The following is a 22,676-nucleotide window of genomic DNA, read 5'->3' on the forward strand; positions in this document are numbered from 1 at the left end:
ATGCTGTGTGCATTCATGCAGCCACAGCATGTGCGCAGCCAGCCTGGCAGCTTGGAGAGCAGAGTCTGTCTGGGGCAGAGGGGAGGGAAGGGATGTGTGGGAGGCAGATCGAGGGCCCCCACAGTGAGGGAGGGAGTGGGGCAGGCCGGCATTGCCCAGCCGGGCTAGGGTGGAGCGCAGAATGGAGCTGTGAGCAGCTTATACAGGGGTGTGTTTGCAGGGGGTAGCTCCCACCACTGCGCATGCTTCCGGCGGAGGCATGGAGGGCATGTGCCCCTGGATCTGTGCACAGCAAGGGCAGGATGCTTCTGCAGGGTGGGGCAGAGCCAGAGTCTTCCAGGTAGGGGGGTGGGCCAGGGCTGTGCTTGGGGTGTGCGACGGTGGCGGTGATGGGGGAGCTACGGGGAATTTTGGGGTGGCTTTAGCCTACCCTGCAGCCCCTTCTCCCAGCACTGTTCCCTGCCCCAGCGCAGCCCTAACTTAGCCTCCCCACTGGGAAGAGCCCAGTGCTGTCCTAGCCTGCAGCGGCAGCCCGCTCTCACCCTGCATGCAGATCTGGGTGGTATGTGCTCCCCATGTCTCCTCTGGGGATGTGTGCAGCGGAGGGAGCCACTTACCTCCCTGGATGAGCCACTTGTGGCTCCATCCTCTGCCCTGCCCCAGCTGGGCAGCACTTGCCGGTGATTCAGCCTCACTCCCTCCCTCACCATGGGGTCCTCAATTGCTGCCACCTCCCCCGCCCCCAGACTTACTAGCTGGACGCTGCTCTCCAAGATGCAGAGCTGCGTATCGGCGGTCGAATTGGTATCGGCTGATATGGCTTGTTAATAATTGGCCGTCGGTATTGACCCAAACATTTTTTATCACACCTCTGGTGATGTCTTGTCTGTAGTATAAAGATAAATGAACATTGTGTCTTGCAGCACATAGGAGTTAAGAATAAGGTAGCAGAAATAATTTTCAGTTATCTGTTTTATACTCACTGTCTGCTTTACTAAAGATACACAATGGGATCTAAAGATGCATGCATTGGCATAAGCTCTGAAAATGTGGAGATTTGACATTTGTGTCAATTCAGGTTTGTTTTATATGGGGTTTTTTGTTGGGTTTTCTCATGAAGGTGTAGTGGTATCAGGTCCAGGTGTCCTATTAATATCTAGGTAGACAAGGTTCTTCGGGTAAAACTTTCCCATCCAGGAAAAGCACACGCCAACTGCAGATGTTTCCTCAGCCTGATGAAGGGTATTTATACCGGAAAGCTTGGAAAGAAGATTTTTTCCAACTATTTGAGTTGGTCTAATAAACGATACTACTTTTACCCGAAGAACCTTGTCTGCCTATGTCCTTAAACAAACACGGATACAGCCTATACCCCTACTAAGATCTATGCATGTTTTATTTTAATAAGGATTTTTACTATATCTCCATAATATAGATGCTTGGCATGTTCCAGGCATTCAAGAAGAGGGAATGAGGGGAGATGATGTCCTCTAGAAAATCTGTGGTTATAAAGCTAAAAGATAGGAGTGAGGAATAACAAATGGTTTCAGATTTCGAGGTTGCCTCTTGGCAGCTTGGTAGAAATAGGTCTTTAGGAGGGAAAGCATATTACATGATGACTGAAAATACATACTTTATAAAATTTGTTTTTAAATTTTAAGTGGTTTTTTTTTTTCTTTTTTTTTGTAGGAGTCTCCTATTATTCTTCGAGATGGAAATGGTACCATCTATCCAATGGCAAAAGATTGCATGGGTGGAATAAGAGATCCTGATTGGCTGGACCTTCCACCTATCAGTAGTCTTGGAATGGGTGTTCATTCTTTAACAAATCTTCCTGCTAACTCTACCATCAAAAAGAAAGCTGCTATTATAATTATGGCTGTTGAGGTAATGTACTGTTTTGTATTTGCTTCATTATTAAGTAGCATTCTTAGGACCTTTTTAAAATGCTTAAAGTTTAAAGTAGTTTGGGATTTAGCTCTTAAACTCTGGCTATTTTAAAGAAATACTTAAACTGCCTGCATTTCTACAAACTTGAAAAGTATAAGCAAATATATTTGGTAAATCAGAAGACTGTTTGTCTTTGAAAATGCCTCCAGCTTATGCTTTTTTAAATTAAGTTACTTACAATTCAAAATGATTAGGGATTAGTACCAAAGTCAAAATAGTGTTTGTGTGTTGTATGATGCAAACGGAATGATGTATGCTAGTAGCCTTTAACTATCTGAAGGGTGGTTGCAAAGAGGATGGAGCTAAACTGTTCTTGGTGGTGGCAGAGAGCAGAACAAAGAGAAATGGACTCAAGTTGCAGCAATGGAGGTTTAGGTTGGATATTAGGAAAAAAACTTTCTCACAAGGAGAGTGGTGAAGCACTGGAACAGGTTACCTAGAATGGTGGAATTTCTATTCATGGAGGTTTTTAAGGCCTGGCTCAACAAGCGCTGGCCAGAATGATCAAGTAGGGGATGTTTCTGCTTTGAGCAGGGGGTTGAACTAGTTGAGGTCCCTTCCATCCCTAATTTTCTGTGTTTGTGGGTAGGTGTGGCAAATATAAACATTGTATTCATTCATGCATTCAGTTCATATGCTTCCCTTTTCTTTTGTATTTGGAACATATTTCCTTTCTTAGGACAGCACAGCTCTAACGCTTACGGTAAATGCACTACAGTTTGCCTATAATTTAGAGTAGGACAGGAACTGATGAGGGAGAAACTGTAAAAAATATAACTTTTAAAGTTCTTGAAGCAGGGACTTGTACCTGTGTCACTCTAAACAATACTTTATACGTTGGCAATGTTCAGTGCTTGCAATGCCAGATAGCTTGTTACGTCCTCTTAAATTGTTAGTTTCATACAGTTAATGTAGAACCTAAATTTGCATGTATTTGCTGTATTTTCCATGCTGTCACCAGGATGTTTTACAGCTAGCCTGGGTTTGGATCTCAATTGTAGAGGAGCAAAAGGTCTTTTAGATATGGGGTGAGCCTTACAGGCAGCTTCAACCTCCCCTGTCCCTTAGCTGTTAAGAGAGAGCTCTGTAAAAGCCAATAAATATCTTGCTCTGTCCTTGAATCCTCCTTTTTTTGCTGTTATGTAAAATCATGAGATCAAGATGATCTCTCTTGGCCATTGCAGTAGTTAACTATGATGCCAAGTATCAAACTCTTGTGGGTTTGATAGATGTGTGATTTTTTTTTATTTCAGCATGTCCTTCTTGAATTTCCTTTTATTATTTAGTTAAAATAGATAAATGAGCTCATAACATGAGGCAGTTCTGATACGTTTGCCCTTGGCATTTCCTGTGTTGGTTATTAATGAACCATTTTAAGTTTAACTGCAGTTTCATTTCTGCAAGTGCTTGTGTCTGATATTTTTGTCATTTTATTAACACCTGTCTATTTTCCTGAGCACAGAAACAAACCCTAATGCAGCATATTCTCCGATGCGACTATGAGGCCTGCAGGCAATACCTGATGAATCTTGAGCAAGCGGTTGTCTTGGATCAGAATCCGCAAATGCTGCAGACATTCCTCAGCCACAGATGTGATGGAAATCGTAACATTCTGCATGCCTGTGTATCTGTGTGCTTCCCAACAAGTAACAAAGAGACTAAAGAGGAAGAGGGTGAGCTCAACAAACAGTATCATGAGAATCATTTTGAGAACTCCTTTTCATGCAGTGTCAAAAGTACTGAGAATACAGATCAAATTCTTGGAACATAGGTGCCTAATCTGCACCTAAAATTAAGTGGCCTTTACTTATCAGTGAGGCTGAGTAGATGCACTTTCCCTTAGCATCATATAGATGTTTGTGGTAGCTTAGTTTTCATTAATTGTCCAAATACTGTTTTTAGATGCCAAACTTCAGTTACCTAACTAAATTTTTTTACAAAGGAGAGGAAGTGCATTGGCTTTTGCATCACTTCTTGCTTGGTCTTTTTATGCAAACAGCATAATTTACACTTTCTTTTTCAAGGTTATCAAATACCACTGAACATTAGCCAAGTTGCATTTGGTGTCTTTTTTTCCATTGAAAAATGTGTTCTTATGTGACTTACTAAAAAATATGAACACAGGGCTTTCTGTTGAGTCAAGGCATTAACACACTTTATAGCTGCTTAAATATTACTACATCAAAAATCTGTTAAAAGAATGTAAATCTGTAAAGTCAAGCACTCAAAAGTTAGGAAATGCCAGAATTAAGATAATCCGTGCATTATGCATATGTATTCATTATAAAACAGACTGTAATTACACAATCATACTATTTTTTCCACAGGACTACCTCATTCAGTGCACAAGATGGACGGTGCTCACCGAATGGGTAGCTATTCAATATTTCTTTTTCTCCTCCTCATTCAGTGTGTGGCCCCATTCCTTATTTACTGCACACCATCCAAACCTTGCACTGAATAAAAGAATTATTAATCCCCTCGAGGGCTTCTCTGTGGTGCTGTCATTATCTTTTGGTTCTTTAAAACGTTTAAAAAAATTAATCTCCACAATACCCTTGTGGTGTGAGGGAGCAATATTTATTCCCATTTTACACATGGGAATCAGAGGAACAGATTAAATCTTAAAGTGTTGGCTAATTTTAGGTGTTCAATATGGGAAGCATGGGGCCTTACTTTTATTTTTTTGGAGTACTTGACAGTTTACCAGACTTCTATGTACAAAATTCAGTTCTCATTAACCTTGGTGGTAGCTCTGAGCACTTAGCACTTCTACAAGTCAGACCCCTGGTGTCTGTAATCAGGGTCTCAGAGAATAACTAATATAGTTGCCACTTATGAAAAATTTGGTGTTCTGCTGAACTGTTTGCTTCACGTGTGGCAGAAATAGAATCCAGTTTTGGAGCAGCATTCAGTTGTGCTAACTAGAAGACACTTGTTGTCCCCTCCCTCTCCCCCCCCCCCCCCCCCCCCCCCCCCCCACAGGCTCCTGTCTCAGTATACTTTCCAACTTCTGCAACAACTGAGGTTGTCCTACAAGCAACCCCTTATTTATCATGCTTTAGTAATGAATAAGGACTTTATCGTGTGTCCTGTGCACTGTTTGGGAAACAGGGGTCTTGCTGAAATGCTGTATGTTTAAAGATGGCATCTTAAAAGATGACATCCTAATACGTACACACAGGGCAGATGAAATAAGGATGCACAGGCAATCTTAACCTGGCTTTTCCTAATTTGAGTGCTTGTCTTTGCAACCTTGAGGTTCTTTTAATGTAGTTTGATTAGATGTCATTTTCCAAGGATTTAAAAAAATATTTTAAATTGAAAAATCATTGTCCATCGTATGAAATCTTACTGAAAGCCTCTTGCTTCCTACAGTATAGGTCACAAGTAGGGATTTTTTGAGATCTTTAGATTTAATCAATAGTCTTCCATCCCAGGAGCTACAAGTTGCTGATAACAGCAAAAGGCTGTTATCTTGTGTGGACCTGCCTCTAGAAGGTGGTGGTGATATTTACTAGACAGTGAAAGAATGACTCCAGAATAATGGGTTCATTTTAGGTATTGGTAGGGTTGTATTCAAGCAGTTACTGGCCTCCCATCCATTGGCTTCTCTCTGAGTCTTTTTGCTAATCTACTTTTAGTCTTAATGATTTTAATTTTGAAAAGTTTTTTTTTTTTAATCTATTGAAAATGAGTTCTGATAATGACAAGTCAGACATTCTTACATACAATTCTTCTTATCTGCATGACCTATAATAAAAGGATAAATAGCACTATATATAGGTAGTATCAATACTTGAATTTCCTCAACCTGGAAACTGGACCAGTATTGGTTAAATGCTGGTACAGAAATGCTTCTAAAATACGTTTAACTTGGAAAATATAAAACCTGTGACATGATAGTCTATGCTTTGAATCGAATCTGCTTTAATAATAAACTCATAAATGACTCAACCTTGAATATTTTAGCCTGTATATTAATGTACTTTTGCTGAATCATTCTGATTCATCAAAAAAAATTTAGTGAGAACTGAACTGAAGCAGTTTCTCCTGATGCCTGTTTTCTGAGCCTTTTAACATAGATTTATTTTATAGGAAAGTAGGATTGTTTTAAAAAGCAGTTGAGGAAATATTGTTCCCCATGTCTGGATGGAAACGCCAAAAGTTAACAGGCTCATTTTCTGGGTGTTTAGTTATCTTAATGTTGTTGTTTTTAAAATGCAAACCCTTTCTTGGAAATGTTGAAATGTAAAAAATGTTGTCATTGAAAGGATCATTTTTGATAGGAAACGATAAATTGTTGTCTTGTTCAAACTTTCCCTAATGCATGAAGAATTTTGTAATGGATTATGAAAATATCTCTGCTGAAACTGGCGCGCACACGATACTGATGGTAAGCCATCTGTATCATAATCGAGCAATTCATCATTGAGTTTAGACCTCAAAAGTTTGAGGGGCCACTGGTCAGCTGTTGCTCTTTAGTAAGCTGCTTCCTCTTTAGCCATCTTCCTGATTCTTATATCTATATGGCCAGGAGAGAACCACCTTTTGTGGGATTCAGACTATCAATAATATTCACCTCAGATAGATATAATTAGTACACACATGTAAGACAAAATAACAGTAATAATCTGGCACTATTTAAAAATGTAAACTTCCATTTTTTTCTAGGATGTGGGGAATATACTCTGCAACCATTTCCTGTCAAGAGTTGTTTATCTGGTATTGAGACCTACCATATTTATTCAAATATAAAATGACCCTGAATATGAGACAACCCCCCAATAATTAGACTCTCTATATGGAAAAATTATAATTTATTATAATTTTCCAGATATAGAATCTAATTATTGGAAGCTTGCCTTGAATTTGCTCCCTTCCCACTGCTACAGCAGGGAAAATTTAATCTGCGGGGTAAGAGAGCCTTTTGCCCTCTGAGCCCCCTTAACCCCCCCCAACTTCTTCCCCTGCAGTCCCTCCCCCCCCCCTTACTATCAGACCCTGCTCTTCCTAAACACGAGGAGCAAACTTGAAAACAATGACCTTGAAATAAATGCATCTAGTAATTTGCATATGGGCAAATTGTTACAGGTACCCATAGACTTAGTTCATCCAGAATTGATGCAGTTTACCTATTTTGAAATTGTTGCAAGTTGTAGCACATGTATTGCATAAACACACCTTTAAACAGCACTTTTGTACCTACTTATCTATAGTACAAACTGTAATATTAGTCCAAAACCAAAAGGCTCATGACTTAGCGTATTGTTCATTGGGCTGTGCCCCAGCAGAGTCAAGTGTTTTCAAGCCATGATGACCCAACAGCTCCGTATGTACGTGTATTCCAGATACCTGCCCCCCACTAGGGATCCATGTGGTAATTAGCTTCCCCCACTCATGACAGGAACTAGGTGTTCTTATCATGAGTCCTGGGATGCTCTAAAAGTGTATATGCAGGTGAGACATAGGGCAGACCTGGTCAGGTTCCACCTCATGGACAGCTGGGTCACACTAATCTGGGTGTCACAGGCTGAGAGAGGGGGAGACCGAGGGATTCTGGGTGAACTGTTTGGGGCCCAGTTTGGTAATGTTGCCACATGTTTAAGGCTGGTGAAGAAACAGGAATCATTGGAAATAGAAGAGGTGCAGCTCAGCTGTGCATGTGAGGAGGAGGTTGAACTGTAGTCAGTGTAATAGTTCACCATGACTTGAAAAAGTGTCAACACTAAAGGGATTGCGCACAGTGGGCATTGCCATAATTCTCATACAAGTGGGCTACGCTAATCTATCCTTGTGGTAGGTTGCCATAAATATGTTTTTTTCCAGTATGGGTCATGTGTTTTATAGCCATGCTCAGTGTTGGCTGCATTAATGCTGTAAGTGCATTCAAAGAAACAGGGGCATCTCTGCCTATCACAACTACTGTGATTTGAGCATGAATTGACAAATGGTTCTTTGGATAACTGAGTCTTAAAAATGTGTAGTGTGATAGCTTGAAATGCACTTGAAAGAGAGAGTGCAGGTGTAATGTGCTTCTGCTGATCTACAGTTTTGACAGCACTGAAGCTTCAGGGTGACTGTTAAGGCTTGTTGCACTGGTCCATTATGGAGTGATTGTGGGAAAAGTCTGTCTGAGGTACTAGTAGAACCTCAAGGCTAAGCAAAGATGAAAGACATATTACTTCTGCTAGTGATGTCCACTAAGATTCCAAGGATTCAAGTCACTGTAACTGTTGACCAGCACCCTCAAATTGTAGCAGAAGCCAGTTGTGTCGGTTCTCAGTGCTAAAACTCTGCTAGTAAATAATTTTGTCCAAATTGGGTTTCAGTCAAGCACCCCACATCTGGGTATTACTCTTGTCTTCACATGCTGGCAAGACACAGAAGTGACAAATGCCATGTTGAAAGAAGAAAGGGGATGTCTAGCACATTGTGAAATCTGCCCCCCCCCCCCCCCCCCCAAAAAAAAAAAACAAAAAACTTAAGGCATTTTCAGCTAACTCTTTCAGATTAGGTGAAGAAGCCTGCACTTTGTGATGCCAAGACACTGCTGATTGTTTTGTTCTGTCATCCTCAGTCTCAAATTGGAATTTTTCCCTAACTACTTAAGTTGATCTAACAAAAGATATCAGATTCACCCAAAGAACCATGTCTGCTTATGTCCTTAGACCAACAAGGCTACAAACCTGCATCCTCAGCCCCTAGTTTTGTGTCTTTGGCATACCTTGTTGATCTAAAATCCTGTTTCAGTAATGCTGTTTAGAAATGAATTGCACAGAAAAATGAGCAGATATATATGCCAAATCACTTAAAGTTACTGCCATACTTTTCACCAAGGCCCCTGTTGCTACAGATCCTACTGTGAAGGTTAAGGTCTGCTAGATACTCTTATGATTGTCCTGGAGTTGAAGTTTCTCTCTTGAATTCCTTCTCCAAATTTGGGGTTTGGTTGAGTCATGGGAGAATTACAGTTCAGACTTTAAAAAAAGAGAAAATTTGCATCTAATCTTCCTGGTAGTATCCCTTCAAACGTAGTGAAAAAGAAAACTGTAGTAATCTTTTTGTCTTAGTGAAATTCCCTATTTTTATTCCTTTCTTATAACTCAGATGAAATTTTGGCACCAAATATTTTCTTAATGTTTTCAGAAGCAGAACGCTCTGAAAGGAACACGTTTGCTGAAAGGCTCTCTGCTGTTGAGGCTATTGCAAATGCAATTTCAGTAGTATCAAGTAATGGTCCAGGAAATCGGGCAGGATCATCAAGCAGCAGAAGGTAAACTGGTTTTAAGATGCATTACTCCACCTTTTATATGCTTCGCTCACTTAGCATTGTGTATTAATGTAACTCAGGTCTTTGCCGTTTACCCAAGATCAAGCCTAAGCTCTGTTGTTAGTTTGAGAAATAATGTCTAGTTGTTAAAGCACAGGGCTGGCAGTCAGGGAGGCTGCTAGTCTTGGAATTCTGGCTGTAGTACAGACTTCTGAGTAAAGGCACATCTTCTATCTTTTTGTCCCTCAGCTTCCTCAGTTGCAAAATGGGACTACCTTGTGAGAAGGTTAAAGCCATTAGTTAATTTATGTTTGTAAAGTTCAATAAGAGTCCAAGCATGAAGTGTTATAGAACTATAGAAGATTTTGTTTTGATTTATGTTTTGGACAACTTTCCAGGATAGACAGTGGGCATGTTTTTATTTGTCTTAAATTGCCTAATACCGAGACTACTGTTGCTGATAAATCTGTTATAGTGATGCATCCTGAAAGAACTTGGCGTTTTCTTTATCCCAAGCTTATCACTGCTCTTATGGACAGGAAATAAATGGTATCAAGATAGTATTCCTGTGATCTAGCACTTTAGAGGATGATAAAGAAATTGATAAACTTCCAAGATATCTGATAGCATCAAAATAAGTGCCTCTTCGCCATTGTATTTGAATTGGTATTGATTTTGATAGATGTCTAGGACAGAACAAGTTTCTACCTTTATGATATTGGGTTGTCCTGTGCTGATTGGAGAGTTTATATTATTTTAATATTCTAGCTTGTTGGCCAAAGCAGAAATGAACTTGAAGCTGGTTCTTTGTCATTCATGAGCTGCACTTCTCAGTCCAGTCAACTGTTTTGATTCAGGAGAAGTAAGGGTTAAGCCCTCCTCCCACCTTCTCTGGAAAATTCACCTGGGACCCGTAACAGGAGTTGGGTTCATACCACTTCCCTTAGACATGTACCACATCCCTGTATTACGTTCTTCTGTCCCCATAGCCTCCCCAGCTTCCAGATTCGGCTGTGTTGATGCAGGTTTTAATAATAACTATTTGAATTCTATTGTTCCATTGTTCAAAAATATCCTGTGGGTTCATGCTTCTTCATACCTTTCTCCCTAATCTTTCATTAGACTCTCCTCATGTCTTTCTAGTGAGGTAAAGGGCCTGAGTGTTTAGCCTACTTCCCTGCCTCTCCTCCCAGCAATCCTTATTTTATAAGCTGTTCCACTGGCAGGATCAAGACTTCATAAGAAGAGTGCTATACCAAAATATGAGAAGCTAAAATATGTTCTATTACAATAAAATGGTAGGAAGGAATTAAAAATTACTGTTTGACTTCCTTCTTTGTGCCAAAGAAAATCATAGGAATAAAAAAAAAAAATTAAGTTGCCTTTAACTCTAAATGTTTGCTTAAGTATATATTTTTTTTTAAATGAACGTGGGATGGAATTTGTTTAATGTTTGTCCAGTTTGAGACTGAGAGAAATGATGAGAAGATCCTTGCGAGCAGCTGGATTGGGTAGACATGAAGCTGGTGCTTCATCTAGTGATCACCAAGACCCAGTTTCTCCACCCATAGCTCCACCCAGTTGGGTTCCTGATCCTCCTGCAATGGATCCTGGTAAGATTACTAATGCATTAGTTGATGCCAGTGTAAAACTTAATAGAAAAAAAATGAGGGAGAGAAATCAGTGACTTTTATGGCTCAATTTAAATATGTGCAAAATACATGTATAGTTGGTAAATGCTATAGAAATGTAGTATTAGTAGTTGGAAGTGTTTTTTAATGAGAGTAAAGATAGGGTTTAAACCCACTTTTATTAATCGGAATAAAGTAAACAAACATTTTTCTTTTAAAATGCTGTCGCCAAACTTCCTGCAAGTATTTGCTGTAATGTTGGCTAAATTGATGGCTGTCTAGTGACATGACCTTTTGCTAGAAGCAAAATGTGTATAATGTAGCTAAGTACTGCAAAAAGAACATGTTGTTAGGGATGTTTTTATATATTGATGTACATCCTGCTGTTCTGTTTACTGAAAGATGGTGACATTGATTTTATCCTGGCCCCCGCTGTGGGATCTCTTACCACAGCAGCGACTGGCACTGGCCAAGGACCTAGCACCTCTACCATACCAGGTGAGAGCATGCTATTTCTCTGTATATACTTTAGAAGGAAAACAGTCAACACAAACAAAAGCTGGTAGGTCTTCTGTATATGAAGATTCCTTTAAATGAAGAGGGACTTGAAGTTGCATTTTACCAGTTCATTTGAACTATATATTTGTGACTTTACATAAAGCAGAGTTGACGGAAGACTTCATGTAAAATCTTCTGCTTACCTGCACATGATATACAGGTGAAAAGGTACTCTAACAGGATAATAAGAAATTACTGTTTCTAATTTAGGTCACAGTTTCACATTCTGAAATTTAGTGACATACATAGTACATTATTGAAATTGGTATATGCATCATAGTAAAGTTGCTGATTAATCATACCATTAGTACAGTGCTCTTTTTGATGAAAGTACTTGCAGTAAATGACCCGTTTAGGGGATTCTGTTTCTAGTGCTCTGTTTTTCTAATCGCAGGTCCTTCTACTGAGCCATCCGTGGTGGAATCTAAGGATCGGAAAGCAAATGCTCATTTTATACTGAAATTGTTATGTGATAGTGTGGTACTACAACCATATCTTAGAGAACTACTGTCAGCCAAGTAAGCATTTTAAAATTAATTGCCATATTTCTTACCTGAAGATGAGACAATACATCAGCTGAAACTTTTTAACCATCCTTATTAAACTGTTTTCAGTGTGTAGGCAAATATTTTCATGTAGAAATATGAATATATATTTAGTAGATTTCATAGTGAAATAGACTTACTGCAGATAACTTATTAGAGCATAACTTGTTTCCCTCCATGCGTAAGGTAGCAGAACTAGGATAGTAATTACTCAGATATATAATTATGACCAGAGTGTAGTTGGAAGACAGTTTGTCTTATGAATATTCATAATATATCAGTGCGGCAGTATGCTCATTTCTCTGTTCATGCCATGGCTGTCAAATAATGGATGCAACCATGGAAATCTGGTCTTTTAACCTCAAAATATTCCTTATCACCAGTGTTCTGCGAGAACTTAATCTTGTATTGGCACGTATGTTGTGATAATACTGTATTGGAGAGGGTGCAGTAGGACAAGGATGCAAGTCCCAGAAACTCATTCTAACGAAAAGATTAAATGGACATGAATTTATCTTTGCAGAAGACTCTGAAATTAATTAAATTTTCCCAGGTAACAGGATTGGTAAATTACACTATGCTCCTATTGATGAACAACTTAAAAAAAAAAAAAAAAAAAAAGCAAAGAGGTGTTTTTGTAAACATGAAATTGGGAATGTATTACAGGCACATTGTAGGGGTTTAGGTTGTAGCCGTGTTGGTCTTTGACCAATAGATGTGTGCATTAATATGCTACACAGCATTTTGAATGGATCAGGCATTTAAATTCTTGCTTGAAAAAAAGAAATAATGAAATACTAGGATAGAAAAGCCCTACCCTCCAGCTGAGGTAACTATTCTGACAAAGGTGTGAATATAATCTATGGTAAATTAGAAAATTATCAGCGGATACCCAGTGTGTTTCTTTGCTATCTTAACGTTATCTATAATTCTTCTAGTGTTGGCATACCTTGTAGCTGTCTTTACTTGTAATGAGGATAAAAAAAAGTTCATCCTTTTAGACATGCTTGTTAATTTGTTTCCTAGGGATGCAAGAGGCATGACACCATTTATGTCTGCAGTTAGTGGCAGAGCATACCCTGCTGCAATTACCATTCTGGAAACTGCACAGAAAATTGCTAAAGGTAAATTAGCTTACTGTACTTGCCATAGTAGGTTGTCTTTTTAATTTTGGTTTGGCATGTGTGCATATATAGTAATTGAATTCATAACTAATGCATGTTATTTTGTATGAAATTGCATATGTTTGAGTGAATGATAGTTTTGAACTCATACTCCCAAAATGCAGTGCATGTTACTGTAGGCTGTGGAAAGTGTTACTACTTGAGAAGCCATGCCAGTTTGTGGTATGTTATGACAGTGTTACTGTTACACATTTGGATTACAGTACTGTTTTGACTTCCTTTGCAGTCCTTCTGAGAATCCTATTATTTTACAGACAGAAATAAATTAATATTAAAAATGCTGTCAAAGTGCTAAATCATTAACGTTCACAGTTCTCCTGTACTTTAAAGCAGACCTGTCCAACCTCTAAGCCCGCGGGGGAGCTACACATCCAATGTGCCCTTGTTAGTGTTCCTCCCCTCTTGCCAATGCAGTGTGCTGGCAGGGGAAATTTAAGCAGGCACGTCATAACTATGTGAAGTGACAGGTTACATGGAGTTAATTTTGGAACGTTTTCCTTGAAAGATTATTTTGTACATAGTGGTTGTTTTTTAATCCTTCAAAATAAATTGACTAGGATGGCATTTTGAAGCTAAAACCAACTTCTCGTCTTTGCTACAGAAAGACCTCTAGTAAGATTGGGGAGAGGGGGAAGCCTTCTAAAAGCATTTTATTATTCATATTATCTCCATAAGGGTTTGACTGTGGCATAATTTTTAATGAAGATTTATTTTTTAAACAATTTTTAGCTGAAGTAACTTCAAATGAGAAAGAGGATGATGTGTTTATGGGAATGGTTTGCCCATCTGGCACAAATCCAGATGATTCCCCATTATATGTTCTGTGCTGTAATGATACCTGCAGCTTTACATGGACTGGTGCAGAGCACATTAATCAAGTAAGTTATGTATTTTAGAAAGCTGGAACACATTCCCATTAACTATCTACCATCTAGTTATACTTTGTATGTAGTGACATAGAGCACTGCTAACCTTATCTGTGTGCTGATGGGCTCAGTCAGTTGATTCATTTTAACCATTTGAGTTATGCTATTGTCTGTCCTATCCATTTCTTCTCAACAAGTAAAATATAAAGAATAGCTATTCTGATCAAACCTTTTTTGTGAATACAGTTCTGTCATCTTGACCAGTTTGGACAAGGATTTTGTTTGTGCATAGTATTCTTTATTTTTTTGAGAAGTAGTGACTAGTGACAATTTCACATTCTAAAACTGGCATCTTTTTAGGTGGGATGAATAGGTCTGACCTGCTAAAACTGTGATTCAAGGAGGTGTTGCACATTTTTTAATGAATAGGCCCACTTGGGCATGGGAAATCTGCTTTTATGTTGACCTCACTGACTGTCTTCATGAAGCTTCACTAGTAGCTTTCTTTTCTTATCTTACATATTTTTGAGAATTTTCCCATTCTGTCCTCATTTAGTTTGGCATGTAAGTTTTAATAATTTACTTATTATATGGAAAAATATATGAGGAACTATAATATACTTACTATATTGAAGTGTATACTAAATCATCATTGATAATAAATCTTCACTTGTACCGTGCATAATTTTCCTCTAACACTTCTATAAACTGTGTATTTTTCATTCTAGGATATTTTTGAATGCCGAACATGTGGTTTACTGGAATCACTTTGCTGTTGCACGGAGTGTGCAAGGGTTTGTCACAAGGGTCACGACTGCAAGTAGGTGCTTGCTTGTAATCAGTTCCTTGAAGTAAAAAAGGCCTTAATTGGTTCCCCTTTATGCTTAGTAGTTGTATCTTATAGACTTGTTTAATGCATTGCAAAATACCCGAATGTTAATTTTTCACTAATTTTCAAATACCTAAACTTCTTCTTCCAGCATTTCTAAAACTTTTTAAATAGTTTAATATCAACCTGTGTTTCACTATATAAGTAGTCTTGTTTTTGTCTTTCCATTCTTCTGTGGAGGAACAGTTGTACATAGGAAATAAATGGTGTATTTCATGGCAGCCTCATATGTTTGATCTTTGTGCAGATACAAACTAATACTCTTAAAATGGTAGTTCTCAACAGGCAGGCTATAGAGGTGCCACAGGTGTGCTGTAAGGACAGATAGAGGGGAGAACCCCGTCACCCTCCCATCCTCAAACATTCCATGTAGTGTCATGCTGAGATGGCATGCTGATCTTTTGAATGTGCTGCTTTCATAGATTCAGATGTTAGGGTCAGAAGGGACCTCAATAGATCATTGAGTCTGACCCCCTGCATAAGAAGGAAAGAGTGCTGGGTTTAGATGACCCCAGCTAGATGCCTATCTAACCTCCTCTTGAAGACCCCCAGGGTAGGGGAAAGCACCACCTCCTTTGGGAGCCCATTCCAGACCTTGGCCACTCCAACTGTGAAGAAGTTCTTCCTAATGTCCAATCTAAATCTGCTCTCTGCTAGCTTGTGGCCATTTATTTCTTGTAACCCCCAGGGGCGCCTTGGTGAGTAAAAGCTCACCAATTCTCTTCTGTGCTCCCATGATGAACTTACAGGTAGCTTTCTCTTGCGGAGGCTGAAGAGGTCCAGGTGCCCTAGTCTATCCTCATAGGGCTTGGCCTGCAAGCCCTTAACCATACAAGTGGCCCCTCTCTGGACCCTCTCCAGGTTATCCACATCCCTCTTGAAGTGCAGTGCCCAAAATTGCACACAGTATTCCAACTATGGTCTGACCAGCGCCCGATAGAGGGGAAGTATCACCTCCTTGGATCTGTTCGTCATGCATCTGCTGATGCACGATAAAGTGCCATTAGCTTTTCTGATGACTTCCTCACACTGCCGACTCATGTTCATCTTGGAGTCCACTAGGACTCCAAGATCCCTTTCCGCTTCCGTGCCACCAAGCAGGTCATTTCCTTGGCAGTAGGTATGCTGGACATTTTTCCTCCCTAGGTGCAGCACTTTGCATTTCTCCTTGTGGAATTGCATTCTGTTGTTTTCTGCCCATATGTCCAACCTGTCCAGGTCTGCTTGTAGTTGTTCCCTGCCCTCCGGCGAGTCCACTTCTCCCCACAGTTTTGTGTCATCTGCAAACTTGGACAGAGTACACTTCGCTCCCTTGTCCAAGTCGCTGATGAAGATATTGAAGAGTATCGGTCCAAGGACCGAGCCCTGCGGGACCCCACTGCCCACACCCTTCCAGGTCAATACTGACCCATCCACTACGACTCTCTGGGTACGACCCTCTAGCCAATTCGCCACCCACCAGACTCTGTAGTCATCCAAATCACAGCCTCTTAACTTGTTCGCCAGTATGGTGTGGGATACCATATCGAAGGCCTTCCTGAAGTCTAAGTAAATGACATCAACCCCTAGTCCTGCGTCCAGGCATTTTGTAACCTGGTCATAAAAAGAGACTAGATTAGTCAGGCATGATCTACCTGCTACGAACCCGTGCTGGTTTCCCCTCAGCATAATTTTTCCTGCTGGGCTCTCGCAGATGTGAATCTTGATAATTTTTTCAAAGACTTTGCCAAGGATGGAGGTGAGACTGTGACTGGCCTATAGTTGCCTGGGTCCTCCTTCCTCCCCTTTGCCAATGGGAAACTGCCTTTGCTGAGAGGCAGCAAGCACTAACTAGTTATGGCACACCCCTTCACCCACATGGCTGTATTCCTTCTGGTTGTGGATGTTGCACACAGAACTAGATTGGGTAATTCTGTATGGTGCTACCTTGCCCTGATACAGTATTACACTAAAGGAAACATTATGCTACTTCTTGTTCTGACTGCATTGCATCCTACAGGGGTTTAGGTTGTAGCTGTGTTGGTCTAAGGACATAGGCAGACAGGGTTCCTTGGGTGAATTTGACATCCTTTATTAGACCAACCCAAATGGTTGGAGAATAGTTATTAAGCAAGCTTTTGGGTTCAAAAACCCTTCGTCAGGCTAAGGAAGCTTCAGCAGTTGGTGTGTGCTCTTCCTGGATGGAATGAAAAGCCCTTGCATCCTACAGTGCATTCTTTGCTATAGTTAGAGCTTTTCTTTGCAATTTAAAGGGTAAGAAACATTGATCTCAAGGATCCAAACAGATCTAACATGCTACCTGTTTAAAATAAAAAATCAGGCCAGAGAAACGGATAACTATTATTCAAAACCAAAGTAGATATCCAAAAATATTTCTGCTGAAGATTGCTATCAATTAGAAATTAGAGACCAGGTATTCTGTAGCCACATTAAAGGTACATTGATATCATGTGTATAAGGATTTTTAAAAAATTGACTTATACCTCCAAAGATGGTCTCTCCATTTTAAGTTCTTGTAATTTTATTTCAATAAGGACTTCGAGTTTAACTTTGTGTGCGTGTGTCCTGAGTCTCCTTTGCTCTTTGTTTTTTTTAATGTTAAACTTTATATAGTGAGAGTATTTTGCTAAATTAGTAGTAGAACAGGAAAGCACTAAAATGAAGTTCAGGTATTTGTAGAAATGCTATTTTTTTTTTTATTTTGAAATTAGGGTTTTGATTATCTACTGCCATTAATAAGCCTGTTCAGAAACTTGTTTTTAAAATTTTACTGGGCAGAAGAAGTGTAACACTTTCATTTGCTCCAGGCTCAAGCGAACATCCCCAACAGCCTACTGTGATTGCTGGGAAAAATGCAAGTGTAAAACATTAATTGCAGGGCAGAAGTCTGCTCGTCTTGATCTACTCTACCGATTGCTTACCACCACAAACCTTGTCACCATGCCCAATAGCAGGCAAGTTGGTATTTGGAGTGAAGGTGGGTGGAGGTCAGTGGAATTTAAAAACCAGCCTGCAACATGGTTTTCCTCATTAATCTATTTTTTATTATAGGGGAGAGCACCTTCTGTTGTTTTTAGTACAAACAGTTGCCAGGCAAACTGTAGAACACTGCCAGTACCGACCACCTAGAATCAGGGAAGATCGTAATCGTAAAGCTGCAAATCCTGAAGGTGAGAGCCTTTTCGGCGAAAAGAATGCAAACATTTCTGGATTTCGCTACTTCTTGCACCCATCACTTCTGTCTGCCTTTTTCCTTAGATTCCGATATGCCTGATCATGATTTAGAGCCTCCACGATTTGCTCAGCTTGCATTGGAACGTGTTTTACAAGACTGGAATGCACTGAAATCTATGATCATGTTTGGCTCGCAGGAGAATAAAGACCCGTGTGTATTTGCAAATATTGTCTCAGTTACATTTTTTTTAAGTAATGATTTTTGAGTTATTAGTTCACATTAAGTGAACTAATGTAAAATTTGTTTCTTTTTCTTTTGTTTTTTCCAAGTCTTAGTGCAAGCAGTAGGATAGGTCATCTTTTGCCTGAAGAACAAGTGTACCTTAATCAGCAAAGTGGTACGATTCGGCTGGATTGTTTTACGCATTGCCTTATTGTTAAATGTACAGCAGACATTTTGGTAAGCACTGTTTCCTTTTTTATTACCAATGATAAATCTTCTCAATATAAACAAGCTTAAACACTTTTTGATTCAGCTTGAAATAAATGTGTTGGACTTTCCCCTGGTTTACTTCAGTGTGCTTTTATTCTTTTCTTGAATCTTTAATGTAGCCATTGAAAACAAAGTTATTAAGAATTTCCAGAAGTTAGTATAACATAAATATATTATGCATTATAGTATGTTACTGTTTCCATAGCTTTTAGATACTTTGCTGGGTACTCTGGTAAAGGAACTACAAAATAAATACACTCCAGGACGCAGAGAAGAAGCTATTGCTGTTACAATGAGATTTCTTCGCTCTGTGGCAAGAGTGTTTGTCATTCTAAGTGTGGAAATGGCTTCATCCAAAAAGAAAAAGTAAGAATTGTTTTTATTCACTACATGAATGAATGTTTGTGTGTGTGTGTTGGTCATTAATTGGGAGGAGGGAGAAGGGACACTGAAATTTTTTTTGCAGGAGTTGATTCAGAGTTGCTGTAAATAGCCTTTCATCTCTGTAGATCCAGATTTAAATTACAGTTCAGCTTTACATGATAAATAGCTGATATTCATTAGTGTTTGCTTAGAATATAGTTGCATAATTCAGCACAATTGGCAGTTTCTTGCAGTTTTTCAGATTAAAATGTTAATGGTAGATGCCAAGATTGAGATGTATTCTTGTGAAAGTTTATGCTGTTGCTTGGAACATCACAAATGATTCTGGACTAAAACTTCATGAGACATACAAATTTATAAATTGTGCATGAAATTCGCTGTACCCCATAAAAGGAACCTGATATTTAATCTTGGATTTTTGTTTAAAATTTGCATCCATGAAAACTTGATTGTTTTTCTATTAACAGTAGTGTGCTTTGCTTTATTTATAATTTTTACTTCCGACTTTCTGTACAAGAAATAGTTAAACTCTTTTTTTGACCAATTAAAACATTAAAGCATTTGGTTTTCCACTTACAAGCCACTCCATTTATTATATATGAAGTCTCATGAGAAAATTATCCTTTAGTTATACTCAATGTTCTCTAGTTTGTCAAATTAATTAGTCATTTTGGATTTTTATCTCAATTTTTTTTCTTTTTCTTTTTTAGAAATGACATGTTTGACCTTTTTTTCTTTCCACCTTTTTTTCCTAGCAACTTTATTCCACAGCCAATTGGCAAATGTAAACGTGTATTCCAAGCTTTGTTACCCTATGCTGTGGAGGAATTGTGTAATGTAGCGGAATCCCTAATTATCCCAGTCAGAATGGGTATTGCACGCCCTACAGCACCATTTACTCTTGCTAGCACTAGTATAGATGCCATGCAAGGCAGTGAAGAACTCTTCTCTGTGGAGCCTTTGCCACCAAGACCATCTTCTGATCAATCTAGCAGGTAAAGTTCACTACTTGATCTGTTCTCTTATTGCTTGCCAAAGTAGGGTTTTGGAGCTTTCTTTATGGAACCCTTTTATAAACTCCATAATATATACTGAGACTTAGAATTTTAAACGAAATTCTATGGAATATGATTCCTTAGTTACTAAGAATACTTAGTTACCAGTTTAGAGCTGGACAAAATGTTGCATCCATGCCAACAAAATCAGCCTATTATTAAAGCATAACTTGAACATCTGGTGCTATCAGTGTGTGAAGTGTAGAATATACTATCTTTGGGATGCAAAAAATATCCAAATTGGAGTTTGAGGGCAGTTGGGTTTCAGTTGTCTAAAAATTCCACTGATGCTAGAAATCACAGCATGCCAGAAAGCAAATATCTGACCATGTTGGGAAAACAGTTTGAAGTCAAGGGCCAATTCTGATTTCTGCTTAAGTTCAAATGAGGAGTAGTGATGTTGAAGCTCAGTCGCAAAATTATTTGACTTGGTGCCTCCCATTTAAGCTTAACAAGTAGAAGCATAGACAAACATGCTTGGAGCCATTTCAGAAGGAGAGGGGAAGCTGCTGTACAAAAGTATGCAGTAGCTGTTACATTATAACAATTTCATACATGTGCACAAGCCTGGAATGATGCTTCCATGTTAAGTCTGGATGGAGCAGGGTTAAAGCTGGAGCAGTTCTGCTACATTTGTATGGTTCCTAGCTTGTGTAGGTGTAACAGTTCACAACATAGTAGCTGCTGCATGATCTGGACCCTAGTGTTCTTCCCACTTTTGGAACCTTTACAAATGTATGTTTGTTCACATTCTAAGAAGCATGAATGTCCAGCAAGATTGGAGCAATGCTGATGGGTGGTCAAAGGCCACAACCTGAAGAGCCCATCATTTTCTTCTTCACTTCCTATTACTGTCTTTCCTATTACACAGATGTGCACACTGATTAATTCTTGTGGGGTTTCTTATAAATGCATTTGTTGAAAGGTGAACATTTTGTTGAGTGAGAACCATCTTGACAACGAGTGTAATTTTGAAAATAGTTTTCTCACCTGAAATGGAAGGGTTGGAGAGGCTGGTCCTACATTGATAGTAAGTCTAAAGAACTCATTTTGTTCATCCATCCTTAATAAGTCCACTAAGTTTAGATTAGCTTTATGATCAAAAAGGGTAAATTACTATGGCTTTGTTAAAATATTTTACTGTGTAAATTTTTGTTTTGGTACATACTTCAGGTTCTGTTTTCTTTGTAGCTCCAGTCAGTCTCAATCGTCCTACATTATTAGAAACCCTCAACAGAGACGGATCAGCCAGTCACAGCCGGTTCGCGGCAGAGATGAAGAGCAAGATGATATTGTATCAGCAGATGTGGAAGAGGTTATTTTCTTATCCTTTTTCAATTTGATACATAACATGCATTTTGATGTTAAATGAAATATAGCACCACATACATCTCTGAGGCATGCATTTAGTGTCCGAGTCTTATAAGGTGTTCACACGGTACAGTAAAAGCTTGTTTTCTGGCATGAGTAGGAATTGGGGGGGGGGGGGTGCTGGAAATCTAAAAATACCAGTTACCTGAGGCACAGGGGTTTCCGGCTGGATGCAGAGCAAAAAGGGGGGGGGGCGGGGTTAGGGGGAGGGGAAGAGGGTGGTGGTGGCCGCATATGAAGTGGTAGCAGTGCAGGGTGGTGGGTAGCAGTGGTGGCTGCCACGTGAGCTGTCAATGTTCTCCTCCTCTTCCCCCCACCCCATGTTTGGCCAGCCAGCCAGAAATTCTGGTTAATAGAAATGCCGGTAGGAAAATGCTGGATAACAGGGCTTTTACTGTAATCCAGTATAAGAATGCTGCATGTGAATTCCATAGGCTGCAAATGTTACATTGTAACAAAACCCTACCACACAGTAACACCTGAAATGATTACAGTAGAGTTCATCCTGGACATATAAATGGGAATGGATTGACATGTTTGTACACACATTTATGGTATATCTAATGTCTTGCAATTTGCAAAATCATAGCAAGATTCAGAACATTATTAAACAACATTCAGTCCTTCGTGTGCTGCGGTACCAAAGTGTTTACATATTAAGTGATAAGGTGGTATACAGTCTTAGTGGGCGCACCTACACATGAAATTAATGCTCAGTAATAAACTCCGCAGCTGTTTCAGCTAGAGTCAACTGCTCCCAGACACAGTGTCTACACATGTGCCCAGGACTTTGAGTCAGGGTGTAGCAGCTCTGCGCTGACAGCAGGCTCAAGGGAGGATCAGCCCTGGGCTCTGGCTGGCAGCATCAGTGGGCAGAGGGGCTGGCTAGTGCATGAAGGTGCTGAAGTGCAGGGCGTGAAACCAGTCAGCCCTTATACTTTAGCAGCCTTATGTGCCAGCCACCTCCTGCACCATCTACACTTGCATTTCAGCAGAGTAAATGACTCTGCGGTAAGACAGTATTGTTGGGGATCCCAGCAGTACTATCTTATGGTAGAGTTGGCTAACATAGTATGCCCTAATACCAGCGCATGTGTAGATGGTGATACTTTACTTTAGAGCTATTTAGTCAACTGTAGTAAAGCACATGTGTAGATGCACCCAATGTGTAGCTTTACTACTAGAGATGTTAATCTTGACGCATTCCCTTGCAGAATCTACCAGGTAGATGATCAAGATTCTGTAAATTCAGAAAGAATTGGTTACTCCTGGTCTTTATGGTCAAATTTTGCTTTCAATATTA

At 39.5% G+C, this 22,676-nt stretch overlaps 1 protein-coding gene across 1 annotated transcript in view; it reads left to right on the forward strand.

Annotated features, from left to right (window-relative positions):
• Nucleotides 1-22,676, forward strand: part of UBR5 (ubiquitin protein ligase E3 component n-recognin 5) — a 149,398-nt gene that overhangs the window by 89,010 nt on the left and 37,712 nt on the right. Inside the window, exons 20-35 of the mRNA XM_059723832.1 lie at nucleotides 1,690-1,887; nucleotides 3,413-3,623; nucleotides 9,100-9,226; nucleotides 10,685-10,836; nucleotides 11,257-11,352; nucleotides 11,807-11,930; nucleotides 12,984-13,081; nucleotides 13,871-14,019; nucleotides 14,736-14,827; nucleotides 17,704-17,850; nucleotides 17,948-18,066; nucleotides 18,155-18,281; nucleotides 18,401-18,530; nucleotides 18,769-18,929; nucleotides 19,703-19,942; nucleotides 21,194-21,317. Coding sequence (XP_059579815.1) covers nucleotides 1,690-1,887; nucleotides 3,413-3,623; nucleotides 9,100-9,226; nucleotides 10,685-10,836; nucleotides 11,257-11,352; nucleotides 11,807-11,930; nucleotides 12,984-13,081; nucleotides 13,871-14,019; nucleotides 14,736-14,827; nucleotides 17,704-17,850; nucleotides 17,948-18,066; nucleotides 18,155-18,281; nucleotides 18,401-18,530; nucleotides 18,769-18,929; nucleotides 19,703-19,942; nucleotides 21,194-21,317 — 2,295 coding nt within the window. The remainder of the gene's footprint in view (nucleotides 1-1,689; nucleotides 1,888-3,412; nucleotides 3,624-9,099; nucleotides 9,227-10,684; nucleotides 10,837-11,256; nucleotides 11,353-11,806; nucleotides 11,931-12,983; nucleotides 13,082-13,870; nucleotides 14,020-14,735; nucleotides 14,828-17,703; nucleotides 17,851-17,947; nucleotides 18,067-18,154; nucleotides 18,282-18,400; nucleotides 18,531-18,768; nucleotides 18,930-19,702; nucleotides 19,943-21,193; nucleotides 21,318-22,676) is intronic.

Source organism: Alligator mississippiensis, chromosome 3 (assembly GCF_030867095.1).
Source record: "Alligator mississippiensis isolate rAllMis1 chromosome 3, rAllMis1, whole genome shotgun sequence".
NCBI lineage: Eukaryota > Metazoa > Chordata > Crocodylia > Alligatoridae > Alligator > Alligator mississippiensis.